The 16,968-nt window shown below is 37.6% G+C and overlaps 1 protein-coding gene and 1 long non-coding RNA gene across 2 annotated transcripts; one reads left to right on the top strand and one right to left on the bottom strand.

Moving 5' to 3' along the window:
* The first annotated feature begins 2,519 nt into the window (after window positions 1-2,519).
* On the top strand, window positions 2,520-2,939 carry LOC131217445 (disease resistance protein RPP13-like). Its single transcript, XM_058212364.1, has one exon. It carries the CDS (start codon window positions 2,520-2,522, stop codon window positions 2,937-2,939), a length of 420 nt encoding a protein of 139 aa, XP_058068347.1.
* A 7,108-nt stretch (window positions 2,940-10,047) lies between these two features.
* On the bottom strand, window positions 10,048-10,819 carry LOC131257404 (uncharacterized). The gene is made up of 2 exons (XR_009177364.1): window positions 10,589-10,819; window positions 10,048-10,350 (listed from the first exon to the last, which is right to left on the bottom strand). It is a non-coding gene; the product is annotated as an uncharacterized LOC131257404 (long non-coding RNA).
* Between the last annotated feature and the right edge of the window lie 6,149 nt (window positions 10,820-16,968).

A 16,968-nucleotide genomic window follows, 5' to 3' on the forward strand; every position in this document is an offset into this window, starting at 1 on the left:
ATGTTCTGAAGCTTCAATAGTAGGCAAACCATGCACCATGCTTGATGAGGACAGAAGTTTCAGGCCACTGAAATTTAGATGGCCAAAGCGAAGATGCCACATCCAGGAATCATTCTTTACTTTTCCATAAAAACACTTCTTAAGCATTGTGTTTATATGGAGAGGAAACATACGGTTCTTCGCCATCTGGACTTTTACAATCAAACGTCCATGCATATCTCTAATGGAAAGAGAAGAGTTCTCCATGTGTATGACATACCTTTTTTCGAGGAGTTGTCCGAGACTCAGTATGTTACTTTTCATGTTAGGCACATAGTACACATTGGAGATATAGTTTGGAACACCATTCTTCTGAAAGATTTGGATTTTACCTTTACCTTTCACAGGTGTTTTTGATGAGTCTCCAAACGTTACATCGCCATGAACTCCTTCTGTGAGTTCCACAAAGAGTTTCTTGTCGCCGCACATGTGATTACTTGCACCCGTGTCGAGATACCATACATCATGCTGATCATTACCTTTCTCTTGTGCAAGGAGAAGTGTGGAGCTTTCTTGTTCATGGCTTGATGCTTCGACATAGTTGGATAGCTCGTCTTGAGTCACCGGCTTGCTCCAACAATCAGATGCATAGTGACCAAGTTTGTTGCAATTGTAGCATTGGATGTTCTTTGTACTTCCTCGTCTATGCATAGATCTACCTCTACCATTTCCTCTTCCACGGAAATTGATATTTTTCTGCTGGTTTTGGCCATGGCTTTGTTGGTATCCACGCCCTCTGCCTCTTGCGTGATTGTTAGCAAAACGTCCACCACGTTGTGAACTTCCACGTCCACCATTGTTATTATTCAGAGTCAATCTTGACTCTAAAGCTTGTTCCATCGGCATGGAACTGACATTCTTCTGCATTCGTTGCTCATGAACTTGCAACGATCCCATCAACTCCTCAATGGAGAGTTTCTCAATATCTTTTGATTCTTCGATCGCCACAACCACATGCTCAAACTTGGTTGTGAGGGATCGAAGTATCTTTTCAATAACTCGGACATCTTCAATCTTTTCACCATTTCTTTTCAAATTATTGACAATTACGAGCAAACGTGAAAAATAATCAGTAATATTCTCACCTTCCTTCATGTGAGTTGCTTCAAACTCGGCTCTTAATGTTTGAAGGCGAATCCGCTTCACTCGATCTACACCCTTGAAGATGGTGCCAAGGGTATCCCATGCTTGCTTGCTTGATATTGCTTGGGCAATCTTTTCGAAGGTGGATTCATCCAACCCTTGATAGAGGAGAAACAAAGCTTTATTGTCTCTCTTCCTCTGATTTTTTAGAGTGATCTTTTCTTCATTGGTGAAGACGGCTTCTTCTTCCATAGTGGGTTCTTCATACCCATCCGTGATGATTTTCCATAATTCTTGCGACCCGAACAATGCCTTCATTTGGATGCACCATTTTTCATAGTTGTCCTTTGACAACTTAGGAACCTGCGGCTGGATTGTGCTAGCCATTTTTTCTATTTTTTAAAGGAATGGCTGTTTTTTTTTTGACAAAAATTAAGGGAGATGGATGAAATAGAAATCTGATTATTTTTTTTTATTAGAACAGATTTTTTTGGCTAAAATCTGATTTTTTTGCTGCAATCTGATTTTTTTTAAAAGCAGATTTTTTTTCAATCTGATTTTTTTTTTAAAACAGATTTTTGCTACAATCTGATTTTTTTTTTTTTTTTTAAAAAAAAAAAACAGATTTTTTTCAATCTGATTTTTTTTAAAACAGATTTTTTTGCTGCAATCTGATTTTTCTGAAAAACAGATTTTTTTTTTTTGCTGCAATCTGATTTTTTTTCAATCTGATTTTTTTTGAAAACAGATTTTTGCTGGAAACTTTTTCTAGAAAAAAAAACTGGGACCTGTGGGTTATGGGCCCACCACAACTAACGTTTCAAACAAAACCTAAATAGTAGGCTTGATAGATTTTACAAGCAAAAAATCTGGACGTTTCAAACACAATCTGGACAGAAAAAACAAAGATGAAGAAGGAATGCAGTTCAGCCTCCTCACGGCTGATTTGTTGTTGGGTATTTGCAGACCCAAAACTGGTAGTGCAAGACCTGCTTTTTCTGATGAGGCCCAAGGATCAGTAGCTCTGATACCACTTTGTTGGGTCTAAAACCCAGCTTCCTGCTGACGTGTGGCTGCAGCCACCATGAAACAAAAATCAGCAACTTTTGGAAGAAGAAGAAGAGAGAACAGCAACTGTCTTTTTTGGAATGAGAAAATCGTATTACACTGCTGCCTATTTATAGGCTTTCTTATTGTGTGAAATTACTAAACTATCCCTGTCTAGATTCATCTTAGGGGTAGCTAAATAAAGAAGAAATAATCCAGAGAAATCTAGAAAGAAATCTACATAGCTAGCAATCTAATCTTAGAAGAAAAAAATCTAACTAACAGCTTGCTGCACACGGTTTTTGGATTTGCAAATATCACCGTATCTAACAGTTATTTCTGTAGTTGGAATGGGTGGTGTCGGTAAGACTACTCTTACTAAGAAACTTTATAACGACACCCATGTTAAGACACATTTTGAGTCTTGTGCATGGATTTCTATATCACAAGAGTATGGTGTGAGAGATCTTCTGCAGAATATCATAAATTGCTATATGGTGCTCTCCGAAGAGGATCTCAAGAAAGTGGAGAAAATGGACGTTATTCAACTCCAGCATAAAATTTCTGTGTATTTGCGGGAGAAGAGATACCTGATGGTATTAGATGATATCTGGACAAACCAAAAATGGGATGCTTTGCAAGATGCGTTTCCGGATATGAATAATGGCAGTAGAGTCGTGCTCACCACGCGCAACAAGGACTTAGCCTTACATGCAGATGCACAAAGCCAGCCCCATGAATTGGGATTTCTAAATGAGGAAGAGAGCTAGGTATTGTTCCGTAAGAAAACATTCCCAGGACAAGATTGCATTTTCCCTGCGAATTTGGAGTTAGGAAGAAAGTGGAAAAGTGCCATGGTCTACCTCTTACTATTGTTGTAATGGGTGGGCTCCTATCAAGGAAAGAAGGGTTGGAATTGCAAACCAAAGCCCAGCAATTAACTGTGACTGTTCATCTTCCAAAGCACAGCAACACTTTGCATGGAGATGCTTTTGGAAGATGAATAGTTTTTGTAGTTTCTAGGAATATTTAATATTAGAAGCTCCTACTAAGGGCAGTTTTGTCTTTTCATGTTACATTCAAATACCTATAAATGGACATCTGGTTTATCCGGTTGTAGCAAGCAAACCAAGCAAGTGAATAGCAAGAAAAACAACAAGTAAAAAGAATAAGTAAAGCTAGCGTGAAGAAATACTGCAGCAGCAGTAAAAAATAAAAAAATTAATTTTTTTTTTTTAAAAGTTTCAAAATTTCTGTTTTGGTTTCTTCTCTCTCTTCCTTCCTTCCTACAAAATTAGATTTCCTGAGTTGTGCGAAGGCTTTGTAAAGCCAAGAAAAATCTATTATCTTGAAGCAAAGAGAAAATCTGGCTCATACAGCCAACAAACTAAACTGGTATCAGAGCCAAGTTCTTCTACAAGAAGTTTCTAGCAGTTTTTTCAGCCAAGTACAGATTTTTATGAAGAAAAAAAATCTGTTTAAGAAAAAAAATCAGATTGCAAAGCCAAGTTTTTTTTATTTATTTGAGTTCCCTGGTTGAAGTTGCCAGCAAATTTTTTTCCAGCCAAGAAAAGAAAAATCTGTTCAAGAAAAAATTAGATTTCAGCAATTTTTTTCAGCTAAAAAAAATCTGTTAAAAGAAAATTTCAGACTTCAGCAGGTTTTTTTTTTCAGCCAAAAAAAAAATCTGTTTAAAAAAAAATATCAGATTTTCTATCCATCTCTCCCTTCATTTTCAAAAAAATCAACCCCTTCTTCAAAAAAAAAATCAGATTGTTTGGCCATAAAGCTTGTTCAAATGGCCAGTACAATCCAACCGCAGGTTCCTAAGTTGTCAAAGGACAACTATGAAAAGTGGTGCATCCAAATGAAGGTTTTGTTCGGGTCGCAAGAACTATGAGAGATTGTCATTGATGGGTATATAGAACCCACTATGGAGGAAGAAGCCGCCTTCACCAACAAAGAAAAGACCGCTTTCAAAAATCAAAGGAAGAAAGACAACAAGGTTTTGATCATCCTCTATCAACGGTTGAATGAATCAACCTTTGAAAAGATTGCCAAAGCAACATCAAGCAAGTAAGCTTGAGACACGCTTGGCACCATCTTCAAGGGTGTTGATCGAGTGAAGCGGGTTTGCCTTCAAACACTGGAGCCAAGTTCGAAGCAGTGTACATGAAGGAAGGTGAAAGTATCTTTGACTAGTTCTCACGTCTAATTGTTATTATTAATAATTTAAAAAGAAATGGTGAAAAAATTGAAGACATACGTGTCATGATAAAAGCACTGCGATCTCTCACAACCAAGTTTGAGCATGTGGTTATGGTGATCGAAGAATCAAAGGACTTAGAAAAACTGTCCATTGAAGAGTAAATGGGATCGTTGCAAGTGCATGAGCAAAGAATGCAGAAGAATGCAGGAACGATGCTTGAAGATGCCTTATAGTCTAAGCTAACTCTAAATGAACAAAGAGGTAGCCATACATGTCGTGGGAGTCATGACACTAACAATTGTGCAAGAGGAAGAGGGCGTGGATATAATCTAAGCAATCTACAAAATCAACAAAAATTTACAAATTTCCACAGTAGAGGAAATGGTAGAGGCCGATCCGCACGCGGTCGCGGAAATATGAGAAATATTCAATGTCGGAATTGCAACAAATTCAGCCATTATATGTCGGATTGGTGGAGCAAACCGGTGGATCATGATGAACGATCCAACTATGCTGAAGCATCGAGTCATGACCAGGAAGACTCCACAGTGCTCCTTGCATAAGAGAAAGGCTGCGATCAACCAAATGTATGGTATCTCGACACAGGTGCAAGCAATCACATGTGCGGGAACAAAAGCCTATTTGAGGAACACACAGGAGTTCATGGTGATGTGACATTCGGTGACTCATCAAAAATGCTAGTAAAAGGTAAAGACAAAATCAAAATCTTGCAGAAGAATGGTGTTCCAAACTATATCTCCAATGTGTATTACGTACCCAACATGAAACGTAATATACTGAGTCTCAAACAACTCCTCGAAAAAGGGTATGTCATACACATGGAGAACTCTTCTCTTTCTATAAGAGATATGCATGGATGTTTGATTGTGAAAGTCCAAATGACGAAGAATTGTATGTTTCTTCTCCATATAAACACAATGCTCGAGAAGTGTTTTTATGGAAAAGCAAAGAATGATTCTTGGATGTGGCATCTTCGCTTTGGCCATCTAAATTTTAGATGCCTGAAACTTTTGTCCTTATCAAGTATGGTGTATGGCTTGCCTACTATTGAAGCTCTAAAACATGTGTGTGAGGCGTGCATACTTGGAAAATAACAAAGGAACTTCTTTTCGAGTCGAGTATCCCGAAGAGCAAGAGAACCATTGCAGTTGGTTCACACTGACATCTGTGGACCATTGGAGCCAATCTCTCTTAGAGATAATAAATACTTTATTACCTTCATTGATGATTTCAGTAGAAAATTATGGGTGTATGTAATTAAAGAGAAGTCTGTTGCTTTTACTATTTTTAAAAATTTTAAGGCCCTTGTTGAAAAAGAAAGTGGTCTTAAAATCTAAACTTTTAGATCTGACAGAGGTGGGGAGTACACCTCAAATATTTTTTCAAGAATATTGCAGGAAACATGACATTAAACAACAACACACTACATCGTACATGCCACAATAAAATGAAATTGGAAAACGGAAGAACTGCACCATCCTCGACATGACGAGGACCATGCTGAAGGAGAAAAGTCTACCAAATTATTTCTGAGCAGAGGCAATTGCATGTACTGCCTATCTACTTAATAGTTGTCCGAGTAAGACTGTCAGGTTCATGACACCATAGGAAGCATGGAGTGGATACAAGCCGAACGTGGTGCACTTTAAGATCTTTAGGAGTGTCGCCTATACTCAAGTTCCAGAAGCGAGAAGAAAAAAAGCTTGATGATCGTGATGAGAAGTATATCTTTATCAGCTATGGCGAAGAATCGAAGGCATACAAGCTCTATAACCCACTAACCAATAAGGTGGTGGTAAGTAGAGAAGTAGTGTTCTACAAGGAGGAATCTTGGAAGTGGAACCAGGAAGATCCGGCCTAAGAAAATCAGGTCAAGGCCGAAGAATATGAAGAAGAAAGGCACGTGAATCAGAAGCAGACACCCACATCATCCCTTCGGACCAAAGAAGTCTAGGAGTACATTTCATCTCTCGTGGAAGTACTTCATCAAATCAGAATTCAGCCAGCACATCTTCATCTAATTCTCCTTCACACTTGCCTCCCATTAAAATGAGCCTCTCACATTTGAGGAGGCCATGAATGAAGAATGTTGGAGAAAGGCTATAAAAGAAGAGATTTATGTCATCGAGAAGAATCGAACATGGGAGCTGACCTCACTCCCTAAAGGCCAGAGGACTATTGGTCTTAAATGGGTGTATAAACTCAAGCGGAATGTCGATGGTAAGATCGAACGATATAAGGCAAGGCTTTTAGCAAAAGGCTACAAACAGAAATACGGGGTAAATTATGAAGAAGTTTTCGTCCCATTTACTCACTTTAACACTGTGAGGATGATTATCTCTGTTGTAGCTCATCACAATTGGATGATCTACCAACTGGATGTGAAATCCGCATTCTTGAATGGAGTAATCGAAGAAGAAGTCTACGTTGACTAGCCTAAAGGGTTTGTCATGCAAGGGGAGGAACACAAGGTGTATCGGGTGAAGAAAACCCTGTATGGGTTGAAGCAAGCTCCCCGTGCTTGGAATGCACGGATCGACCACTATCTTCAAAAGAATGGTTTTGTTAAGTGTCTGTATGAGCATGCTGTCTAGACAAAGAAGAATGCCCATGGTGATATGCTTATCGCTTGTTTATATATTGATGATATGTTGTTCATTGGAAACAGCCAAAAGATGTTCAAAGAATTCAAGCATGCTATGTTCAATGAGTTCGAGATGACTGACGATGGATTGATGTCCTTCTTCTTAGGCATCGAAGTGAAACAAGTCGACGGCATTTATATATCACAGAAGAAGTACCCAAAAGAACTTCTTGAGAAGTTTCAGATGACTGACTGTAAATCTATGAATGCACCTGCTGCAACAGGCCTGAAGCTCACAAAAGATGGCGAATGAAGAAATGTTGACTCAACTTTGTTTAAAAGACTAATGGGAAGCCTAAGGACCTCACAATCACTAGGCCAGATATAGTCTATAGTGTGGGGCTTCTAAGCCGGTATATGGAAGCACCAAAAGAGTCACACTTGTTAGCTGCGAAAAGAATTCTGAGGTATATCAAAGGGACTATTGAATTTGGTCTTTTTTATCCATATGATGATGAAGTATGGATACTCTGAAAGTGATTGGGGTGGTGACCAAGATGAAAGAAAGAGTACCACGGGCTATGCATTCTATCTTGGATCGACAACATTCACATGGAACTCAAAGAAGCAGAGTACGGTAACATTGTTCACATGTGAAGCTGAGTATGTGGCATCTTTGTCCACTGTATGTGAGGTGATATGGCTAAAGAATATGTTAAAGGAGCTGAAGCATCTGCAGGAAGAATGCACTGTCATATACGTGGACAACAAGTCGGCAATTGAGCTTGCTAAAAATTCAGTGCAGCATGGAAGGAGCAAGCAAATTGATACAAGGTATCATTTCCTGAGAGATCAAGTGAAGCAGAAATCTGTGAAGCTAGAGTACTGCTATACCACTGAACAAGTGGCGGACATCTCACCAAAGCATTGCCGACTGATACATTCAAGAAACTTAGATCGATGCTTGGAATGAAGCTTGTTTTGGTTTGAAGGGGAGTACTGTTGGAATTGCAAACCAAAGCCCAACAATTAATTGTGACTATTCATCTTCCAAAGCATAGCAACACTTCCCATGGAGATGCTTTTGGAAGATGAAAAGTTTGTGTAGTTTCTAGGAATATTTAATATTAGAAGCTCCTAGTAGGGGCAGTTTTGTCTTTTCACCTTACATTCAAATGCCTATAAATGGGCATCTTGTGTATCTGATTGTAGCAAGCAAGTGAATAGCAAGAAAAAAAAACAAATAAAAAGAATAAGTAAAGCTAGTGTGAAGAAATATAGTAGGAACAGTAAAAAAAAATTAAAAAAAAAAAAGTTTCAAAATCTCTGTTTTGGTTTCTTTTCTCTCTTCCTTCCTACAAAATTAGATTTTCCGAGTTGTTCTAAGTCTTTGTAAAGCCAAGAAAAATCTGTTATCTTGGAGCAAAGAGAAAATCTGGCTTAGACAGCCAACAAGAAGTAATAGTGGGAGAATGTACACAAGAGCATCAGCTGGCAGTTTGTCAAGGGAGAAGACTATCTCTAGCATATTGTCTTTGAGCTATAAAGATCTTCCCCATTACTTGAAACCATGTTTTCTCTACCTCAGCAATTTTCCAAAGGACTATGAGTTCTGAACCAAGGAATTGATTCAAACATGGGTTGCAGAAGGGTTTCTTCAAGAGAGAGGGGAGCTAACATTGGAGGAAGTTGGAGAAGATTATCTAAAGGAATTGATTCAAAGAAGTATGGTTCAAGTCACAGAAAGAAGTTCAGGGGGAGCTATTAAAAGATGTTGCATACATGATCTTTTGTGGGATCTCTCCATATTAGATTCATGGGGGGATTGCAAATGCTCCTTCTAGATCCAGAGCTCGTCGACTTGCAATTCACCACGATGATTTAAGCAAGTATACTTCCTTAAAATCCTCCACTTCACACCTTCATTCTGTGTTGATCTACACCCAAGGCTATGAAAAGCTTCAAAGACAACAAGAGAAGTTTCTCTACAGAGGCTTTAAGTTGCTTAGGATGCTATATTTACACGATGCACAAATAAAAAAGCTACCTAGTGAAATAGGTGACCTAATCCACTTGAGATACCTCGATTGTACTAAGAGTAGGTTAAAAAGCCTCCCATCATCCATAGGAAATCTTCTCAATTTGCAAACCTTATTTGTGGTTTCTTTTTGTAACATCATCAAAGTACCAAGCACAATCTAGAAGATGAAACAGTTAAGACATCTTCAACTGAAGTCCAATTTTGGAGAGATAGAATGGGATCCAAGGCTTGAGGGAATAAGTAACCTCCAGACTCTATCATATGTAAAGGCTGGGAAATGGATGGAGGGTTGCCCAATATGAATGTGAAAGAAATCTAAGAATGCGAAGGTTTTTCAGCTTCTCCAATGGTGGGCGTGGGTCTTGCTTTAAGAAGGTAAATTCCAAAGTAAGCTTGGTGAGGTTTGTTAGGAATTCAATAGACTCGGGTAACTTCTCTAGGAATCCTTCCAAACGCAACTTAATTTGAGAAGATGTGAAAGAGGTGGAACGGTTTTGAATTCCTTGCCTAAACTTAAGATGTGAATGAGGAGATACCGACAACACAAAGGTTCTACTTTTACGCACGGCTTTGTACCCCACTGACATCGACAGAGAGTGGAGGCTGCCCAATTTTACAATAGAATCATAAATACCCCACTACGCCAAAATCATGAATTTGCGACGGGCTAAATCCGTCGTAAAACCAAATAAACGACAGATTTGGTCCGTCGCTATTTACCGGGTCATTTTTTTTTACAGAATCCGTTGTTTAATCTATGGTGGATAAGGTTCGTTGCATCATAGCAACGGATAAGATTCGTCACAAAAAATAAAAAAATCCATCGCTGAAGTTCGAAAAACGGTCATCATTAAAAATATTAGCGACGGATAAGGTCCGTCGCTAATATGAGTACGACCTCAAATCCGTCGTTTTTCAAATTGTTCGGAAATTAGCGACGGATTTAGTCCGTCGCTACAATATCTATGAATAAAAAAAATCACCAGTTTTTTTTATTTTTTATTTTAAATCTTACACCTAATGGTCATTCAAAAAATAATTCACACGATTGTTTAATAAGAACCCAATTCAAAAAATTGAGATGAATCTTGTTCAGCCATCCACTATAGCAAGGAAAATAATAATTACGAACACTGCTATAGAATAACGTCTAAAGCAAGAGAAAATACCTATTGGATGAAAAAAAATGATTAGTACGAGTCTTGTGACTTTAGTCGAGTCACTTTGTTGAGTTTATGGCCTTGTTTTGGGTAGACTCGACGAGTTGTAGAACTATGGCTGACGATCTGCCTATTGGATGCACCCTCTTTGACACGAGATCAGTCTCTTAAAATATGAACTCACATTAAGCAATTGTGAAAACAATTAATTAACCAACTAATTTTCTGAGTGCATGAAGAAATCAAAAGGGAAATATGATCTCATAATGGCATAAAGAGTTGGAGATTAGCTTTAGGAATAATGTTATGTGAACAAGAAAGAAACCACTAATTTATGCGAATGCCACGCATTGTTTGAAAAAAAATCAAAGAAAAGATTGGACAAATGAAGTTGTTGCAATTACCTGTAGCAAAGCAAAAGCAACGCATGACCTGAGAATAGAAGAATTCTGAAGCATAGCAACAAATCTCCTAATCTCAGCTCCACCGAACAAAGTGGAAAATGGAATAAGGCAAGAGTGACTAAGAAAAATGCATAACAAAAAATCATACAACTAATAAGCCAATGGCAATGTGAATGAACAAACTTCAAAAAAAAGCATCAACTTGTGTCGGCATAAAAGGTTTTCTTTCTTTTCTTTTTTTTCCTAGAAGTTTACTCAAGCTTTACTAAGCAAAGAAAAATGGGAAGGCAAAGATTAGGAATCAACAGCTCCAAAAAATAAGATGCTGAAAGAAAATAAAAGATTCATATGAACAACTTGCAAAAAGGCTTGAGACACCTTGGCCCATTCAATCACAGCCAATTTGGCCTCCCTGAACACCTTTTTGGAAGGACTAACACAATTGGGGAAGCATTTGTCATTACACTTGGCCCAAATCATGAATAGTTCCATGAGAAGAGTAACCACAGAATTTTCCATTTAGGTCCCATGCTGCCATCATGCCATGCCATGCCAACAAAACCACATCAACTGAAGGAGGCATCACCCAACAAACACTGGATAGTGTTTGGAGGAGGATTACTCTTGTTTTCTAATCTACAAAATGACTAATAAACTACCCTTTTTTATTGCTTATTCCGTTTTCCTTCCTCATTACATTTAGATTCTTTCTATTCCTACAATGCCCAATGTCCCCACCTGACAACATCAGCAACGTCACCCAAGCATTTAAATGACACGTGTCATGACTAGTCATGAACACTCCATTATAACAATTTTAAATAATGATAACCATCCAATCAATGGCATGAAAAATCGACAGTCCAAATTAAATGATGAAACAAGTCATCATTTAAAACATTTATTTAACAAATGATATGTTAGAGACAGAATAATCAGAATAATATAGAGCCAACATTGTTGCAGAATTCCCAGGATGATTGATACATTGAGACTGTCCATTTAGTAGGACATACGATAGATGGAAAATGGTTTAAGTTACATATAGATGAGTGATCTATCTAACTAAACAAGGGCTGACAATGGGAAGGTGATGAAGAAAATCTATTAATGATATAGGCAAGGTACATAAATTGAGCAAAAGAAACATTTGTAATTATCTGGTTATAGTGTGGTTTTTTTTTTTTTTCTGAAAGTAGGCAATCCATAAATAAATGACTAGTACATTGATGTTATCGCTTGCCATGTCAACTGCCACGTGCACTAGATAGACAGCTCTAATATCATCTAGTTAGTTCACCTTTAGCATAACATCTATTTTAATTAAGGTATTCTATAATGGTAATGTTGTATGTAACGATCGTCACCGTAAATTTTATAATATGGATTATAATTGCTGTTATGGTTACATAACGATATATCCTTCATGCTAGGAGACAATACAGGGACAACCATTTTAAAATTCATTGTCTCAGCCTAGCTGCAGTCTTGCATTGTTTTCATCTTTCTTTTCCTTTAAACCTCCTTGTACTTCCATGGAAGAAGCTGTGGCCATGCAATCTCTCTCTGGAGGAAAAACCAGTTCATTTGCACATGGAGCCACAAAAAATAACTATGGAGAATTATAGTTGAGTAAGAGTGATTTACTTATTCATTTTTTGCTTGTAAAGGTTGATGTTGAATAATATAAGAAAGCCCAATGTGTAGGCAATTCACTTTGATACAATATCATCATCATCTAAACCTTATCCCAACTAATTGGGGTCGGATCTTTACAACAATGTACTAAATAAAGAAATAAATAAATAAAAGCAGAGCCTACCAATCCTTTTCACTGCTTCTCAATCACCCAGACAAATGCACAAAGCCAATGGCACACTGAGTACAATGTGTATGTGCAAAGTGAAAGCAGATTATAGTGACGTTTCACCTAAGCAACAAGAGGGCCTACATAATTTTGTAGATCATCATCATCAGTTTTTTTGCCCTTTCTCCTAACAATTCGGGGTTGGCTTTTAAACGGTAGATTGGTAGAAGTTACATGATTGGATGCCCACTAGACATGTGCTATAAGTTCACACTGACAACACTCACATGTTGCACCCAATACTAACCCCCAGAATAGCCAATACACCCATATCACCAACAGAAAACAAGAAAAGAAAGGTCATGGAGGAACAGTTATCAGGCTTACTTCTGAGCATGGGGTACACATACAGATTGAGATCCCTAGCTAGTAGCAGGAAAGAAACGCAGGCATCTGAGTTGGCATAGAGGCACACATGTACCGGTATTTGACGAAAAGAAGAAAGGACATGTGCAAGTCGTTGGCTGCAAAGAATAGATGGGATCCCAATGACAGATGTTTACCGAACACCACCCAATCATGCCCAAAACTGCACTTTAGTTTGACTATGGCGCATTGCCCAAAAAAAGAACAAAAATCTATGGATAGTTAAGGTCTAGAGCATGTAACACCAAACAAGGTAAGCATGATAATTAAACTTTGCGTTGTGTGCTCTAGACCTTAATTATCCAGAGATTTGGGCATGGGTAAGCATGATAAAGTGTCATGGGTGCCGCATCACATGGCTGTGCTTATATCACATGAGATGAGATCTCAAAAAGTTCTCCTGAGTTCTCGTAAGAACTAGTGCATAGGTGAACATTTCACCATATAAACATTACAAAAACCTTATGATGGGCCCTCTAGAAGTTTTTAATGGTGGAGCATTCAATCACCACTCATTCCTATGGTGTGGTCCACCTGAGATTTGGATCTGCTTGATTTTTGGGACCACAAACCAAAATGGGCTGGAGAAATGGATGGACAGCGTGGATATACAACTCATCATCAAGGTGGGCCCCATGAAGCATGACCCATCTTATAACTATCACACAAAAAATATCCCTTCAATAAGTAGGACTCATATAAAACTACAGGGGCATGTCTACCTTTGCCTCCCAACTTGAATACTATGAGCAACATGCACTTTTCAATCTCACCCCTCTCATGCATTATTAACCCATGATATTGAAAATGGTTTTTTGGATATTAAAAATATTAAAAGATAATACATCGAAAAATGTTGATACAAAAACAAAAAATTACACACAATTGCCATTTTTAGAAAGTGAAATAGTATAGGTGTACTCTACCAGTTCCCAAAAGGAAGAATGGGTATATGCAATGGCTCCCCTCACAAAAACCACAAGTCAAAATACATTTTTTATGTGCACAATTTAAAATAAAATTTCAAATATCAATTAAAAAAAACACTAGTTAGAGTGCAATTTCAGATTTGTGGGGCCCACTGTGACATCTATCTGTCATCTAACCTGTCCACTAGGTCACTTAGACTTGGACGTAGGGTTAGGGTTTTAACGATCCTAATTTTTGTGACACACGTAAGACTTTGACTAAATAAAATAATAATTTGACTTAGCCTTTTTAGTAAGAGCATTCTTGAGTGATTGGTTAAGAGATTGACTCTTAACATTGCATAAATTTTGTTTTGCCAAATGTACAAAAAAATGTGGTGAAATATTTTACAATTAGTATTCTTTCTCTATTTAAATGGAAGATTTAAAGAGAATTCTACCCAAATATCCTTCCAAAAGCTAATTCCGGAACCCCGACCCACCAAAAATCTAACTAAAGGTAATGGCTTGATTAGACTCTTGCCAATCTGCCTAATCGCCCTCCACATATAAGATCCAACCAGATAAAAAATTTAGCCACATACAAAAAATATTGGACCTGGTATTATCTACTACATACTAGTAACATACAACCAATATCGGGGCACCATACCATAAGCTACAAGAATTTCATGTCCCCCTAAACAAGGTATCCTCCATTGATAACACACACACACACACACACACACACACATATATATATATATATATTATATTATAAGTTCTTTATTTTCATTTACATTCGCAAATACATTCATCATCCATCCAACTATTAACAATATTTACAAAAAATAAAACACATCCAACCAACTCTTAATAATAATTTGCAAGTTAACCTAATGGGAACCGTCATGCACCGTAATGTCTTACGACGGAGTGGATTCTGAGGAGTTACAAGTTGACCCTAATGACAACATATAAATGAAGCGATAAAGATATAAATGATTCAAGATTAATTTAAGGTTTCGAGAACTTACATCCACCTCACTCATATTGCCAAGTAGTCCTGATGAAAATGCATTGACATTACAAGAAGGGGGAAAAAATTGTGGCTGCACCGATACGATCTAGTATGAACGGCTGCCTATGTACCCCATGTTCGGAAGAGTGGGATCAAGCTACTACGTAGTTCGTAATATTTAAATCAGAACATTTTACACATAAGTAGAGAAAAAAAATCAAAACAAATCATAATAGAAATATGTGTGCCTTCTGTTATGCATAAGAAGATGAAAAGCTAAAACAATAGTCAAGCAAAACTACTAAATAATTCAAGATAAAGATTTAGTTAAATAATATCCAAATCACTAGATTATATTTTGGTTCACTTAATCATGTGGCTATGAGCCTTTGATACAATCAGGCCCCACCATCACATCTCATATCAAAAGATGGGACCTAAGCTCCGTATAGATGAAAAAAGATGGTTCCAAACTACCAGATACATGTACAATCTAACCCACATCATCCAATCGTTGGATTAGTCCCAACCTGTCCCAACTCAACCGATGAATTTAAATGAAATTAATTTTAGAAGCACACCAATGAGTTAAAAATAAATAATAGAAGTCAACTTCACAATAAGGATATCCAAAGTGCAGCCCCACAATTTGACAGTTTGATATAATGTATATGCATGCCCGCATGCGGGTTTTGGGTTTTCTATGTATAAGGTTTGAAGTGCATATATTCTAATGTATTATGGAAGAAAATATCTAATGCAAATGCTACTTTGATGCCTGATAGAGATACTAAAAGTATGAGAATTGGTAGAAAAATTATAAGCATTTCCAAGAAATAAGCTTTTCTAGAGTTACTATCCTAAAACAAAAAAGGGGGAATGAGAGCCCTCTCAAAGGGAAACTCATGAGGTTTCCAGTTTTAAAAAGAGAGAGATACCTACCTCTTGGTTTTTTGTTGGAATACACAAGGGAAAATTCGTGTACTCATGGTGTAAAGGATGGAATCCATTGTTTAGAACTCAGTTCTGAAAACCATTGCAAATTTCATTAACTGAAATGTCCTAGTCCACATCCATTTACTTTCCCTACCATTCAGTTGCATAGTATGCCAATAACATCTGCTTTAGTCAATAGAATCAAAAGTTAGACCTGAAATGCATGTGTTCAAACAAGCAGTTTATTTTCTGACTAGAGAAGAGGAAAAGAAAAGTTATGACCTAAAATATTGACAACCACTATGACCTATAATATTGACAGCCACAGCCCACCCCGGAACGAGCAGTTTCATCCTACTGAAATAGTACAAGACTCGACCACTTCGTTTTCTAAAACAATCAGAAATTTCAGCTTGTTTTAATCAGATGACTACAGTTTAGTGATTTTGTACACTACTTTTTTACATGGTTAGAATTGTGTGGTCAGTGTAATTTTCAGCCTATGATCCATCCACGTTTGTCCACGATAAACCAACGGTTTGGATCATTAAACACATGCCATATATGCAGTAAAATGAAAGGAATGGACTGGATCTTTTTTAAAAATCAAGCAAAAAACAGACCCAAAAACACAAGAAAAACAAAAAAATCAGATTCATGACTATAACTGCTAGTATGCATGAATTCCAAATTTAGATGTTTGTAAATGTCAATAAAGAAAATAGAAATAAATAAGTAAAAGACAGAATGTGAAATTCCCAATTCCAAAATTGCTCAACTCCCCAAAATTCTAAAATCCCCAGATCCCTAATTTGTAAATCAGAAAAACACCAATTTAGGGTCCACATTAAAATTTGTAAGCCCTAAAATCCCCAAATCCAGGTCGGATTATTGGGTAAGGCGTGCTACATGGCCCATTGCGACTAACATCACCATGGGCCCCACCTAGCATATCAACAGGTTGTATGGCAAATAAACATTCTGGTGGAATCCACCCTGAAATTCGAAAAACCCTAAATCGGAATTGATATTGAGAGAGATTGAGAGAGAGAGAGAGAGAGAGAGAGAGAGAGAGAGAGAGAGAGAGAGAAATACCTCAATGTTCTTGAAGATTTAATCCTTCAACCACAGATTCAGAGAGAGCGAGAGGGCGTGCGTGGGTAGGGCGATCGGCAACAAGATCGAGCAAGGAAGAGAGAGAGAGAGGAGGGAGAGATCTGTAGGAAGAGAGAGAGAGAGAAGGGACTAAGGGCAAGAGAGGGACGGGAGACTAGTTAGGGCG

Source organism: Magnolia sinica, chromosome 10 (genome assembly GCF_029962835.1).
Source record: "Magnolia sinica isolate HGM2019 chromosome 10, MsV1, whole genome shotgun sequence".
Taxonomy (NCBI): domain Eukaryota; kingdom Viridiplantae; phylum Streptophyta; class Magnoliopsida; order Magnoliales; family Magnoliaceae; genus Magnolia; species Magnolia sinica.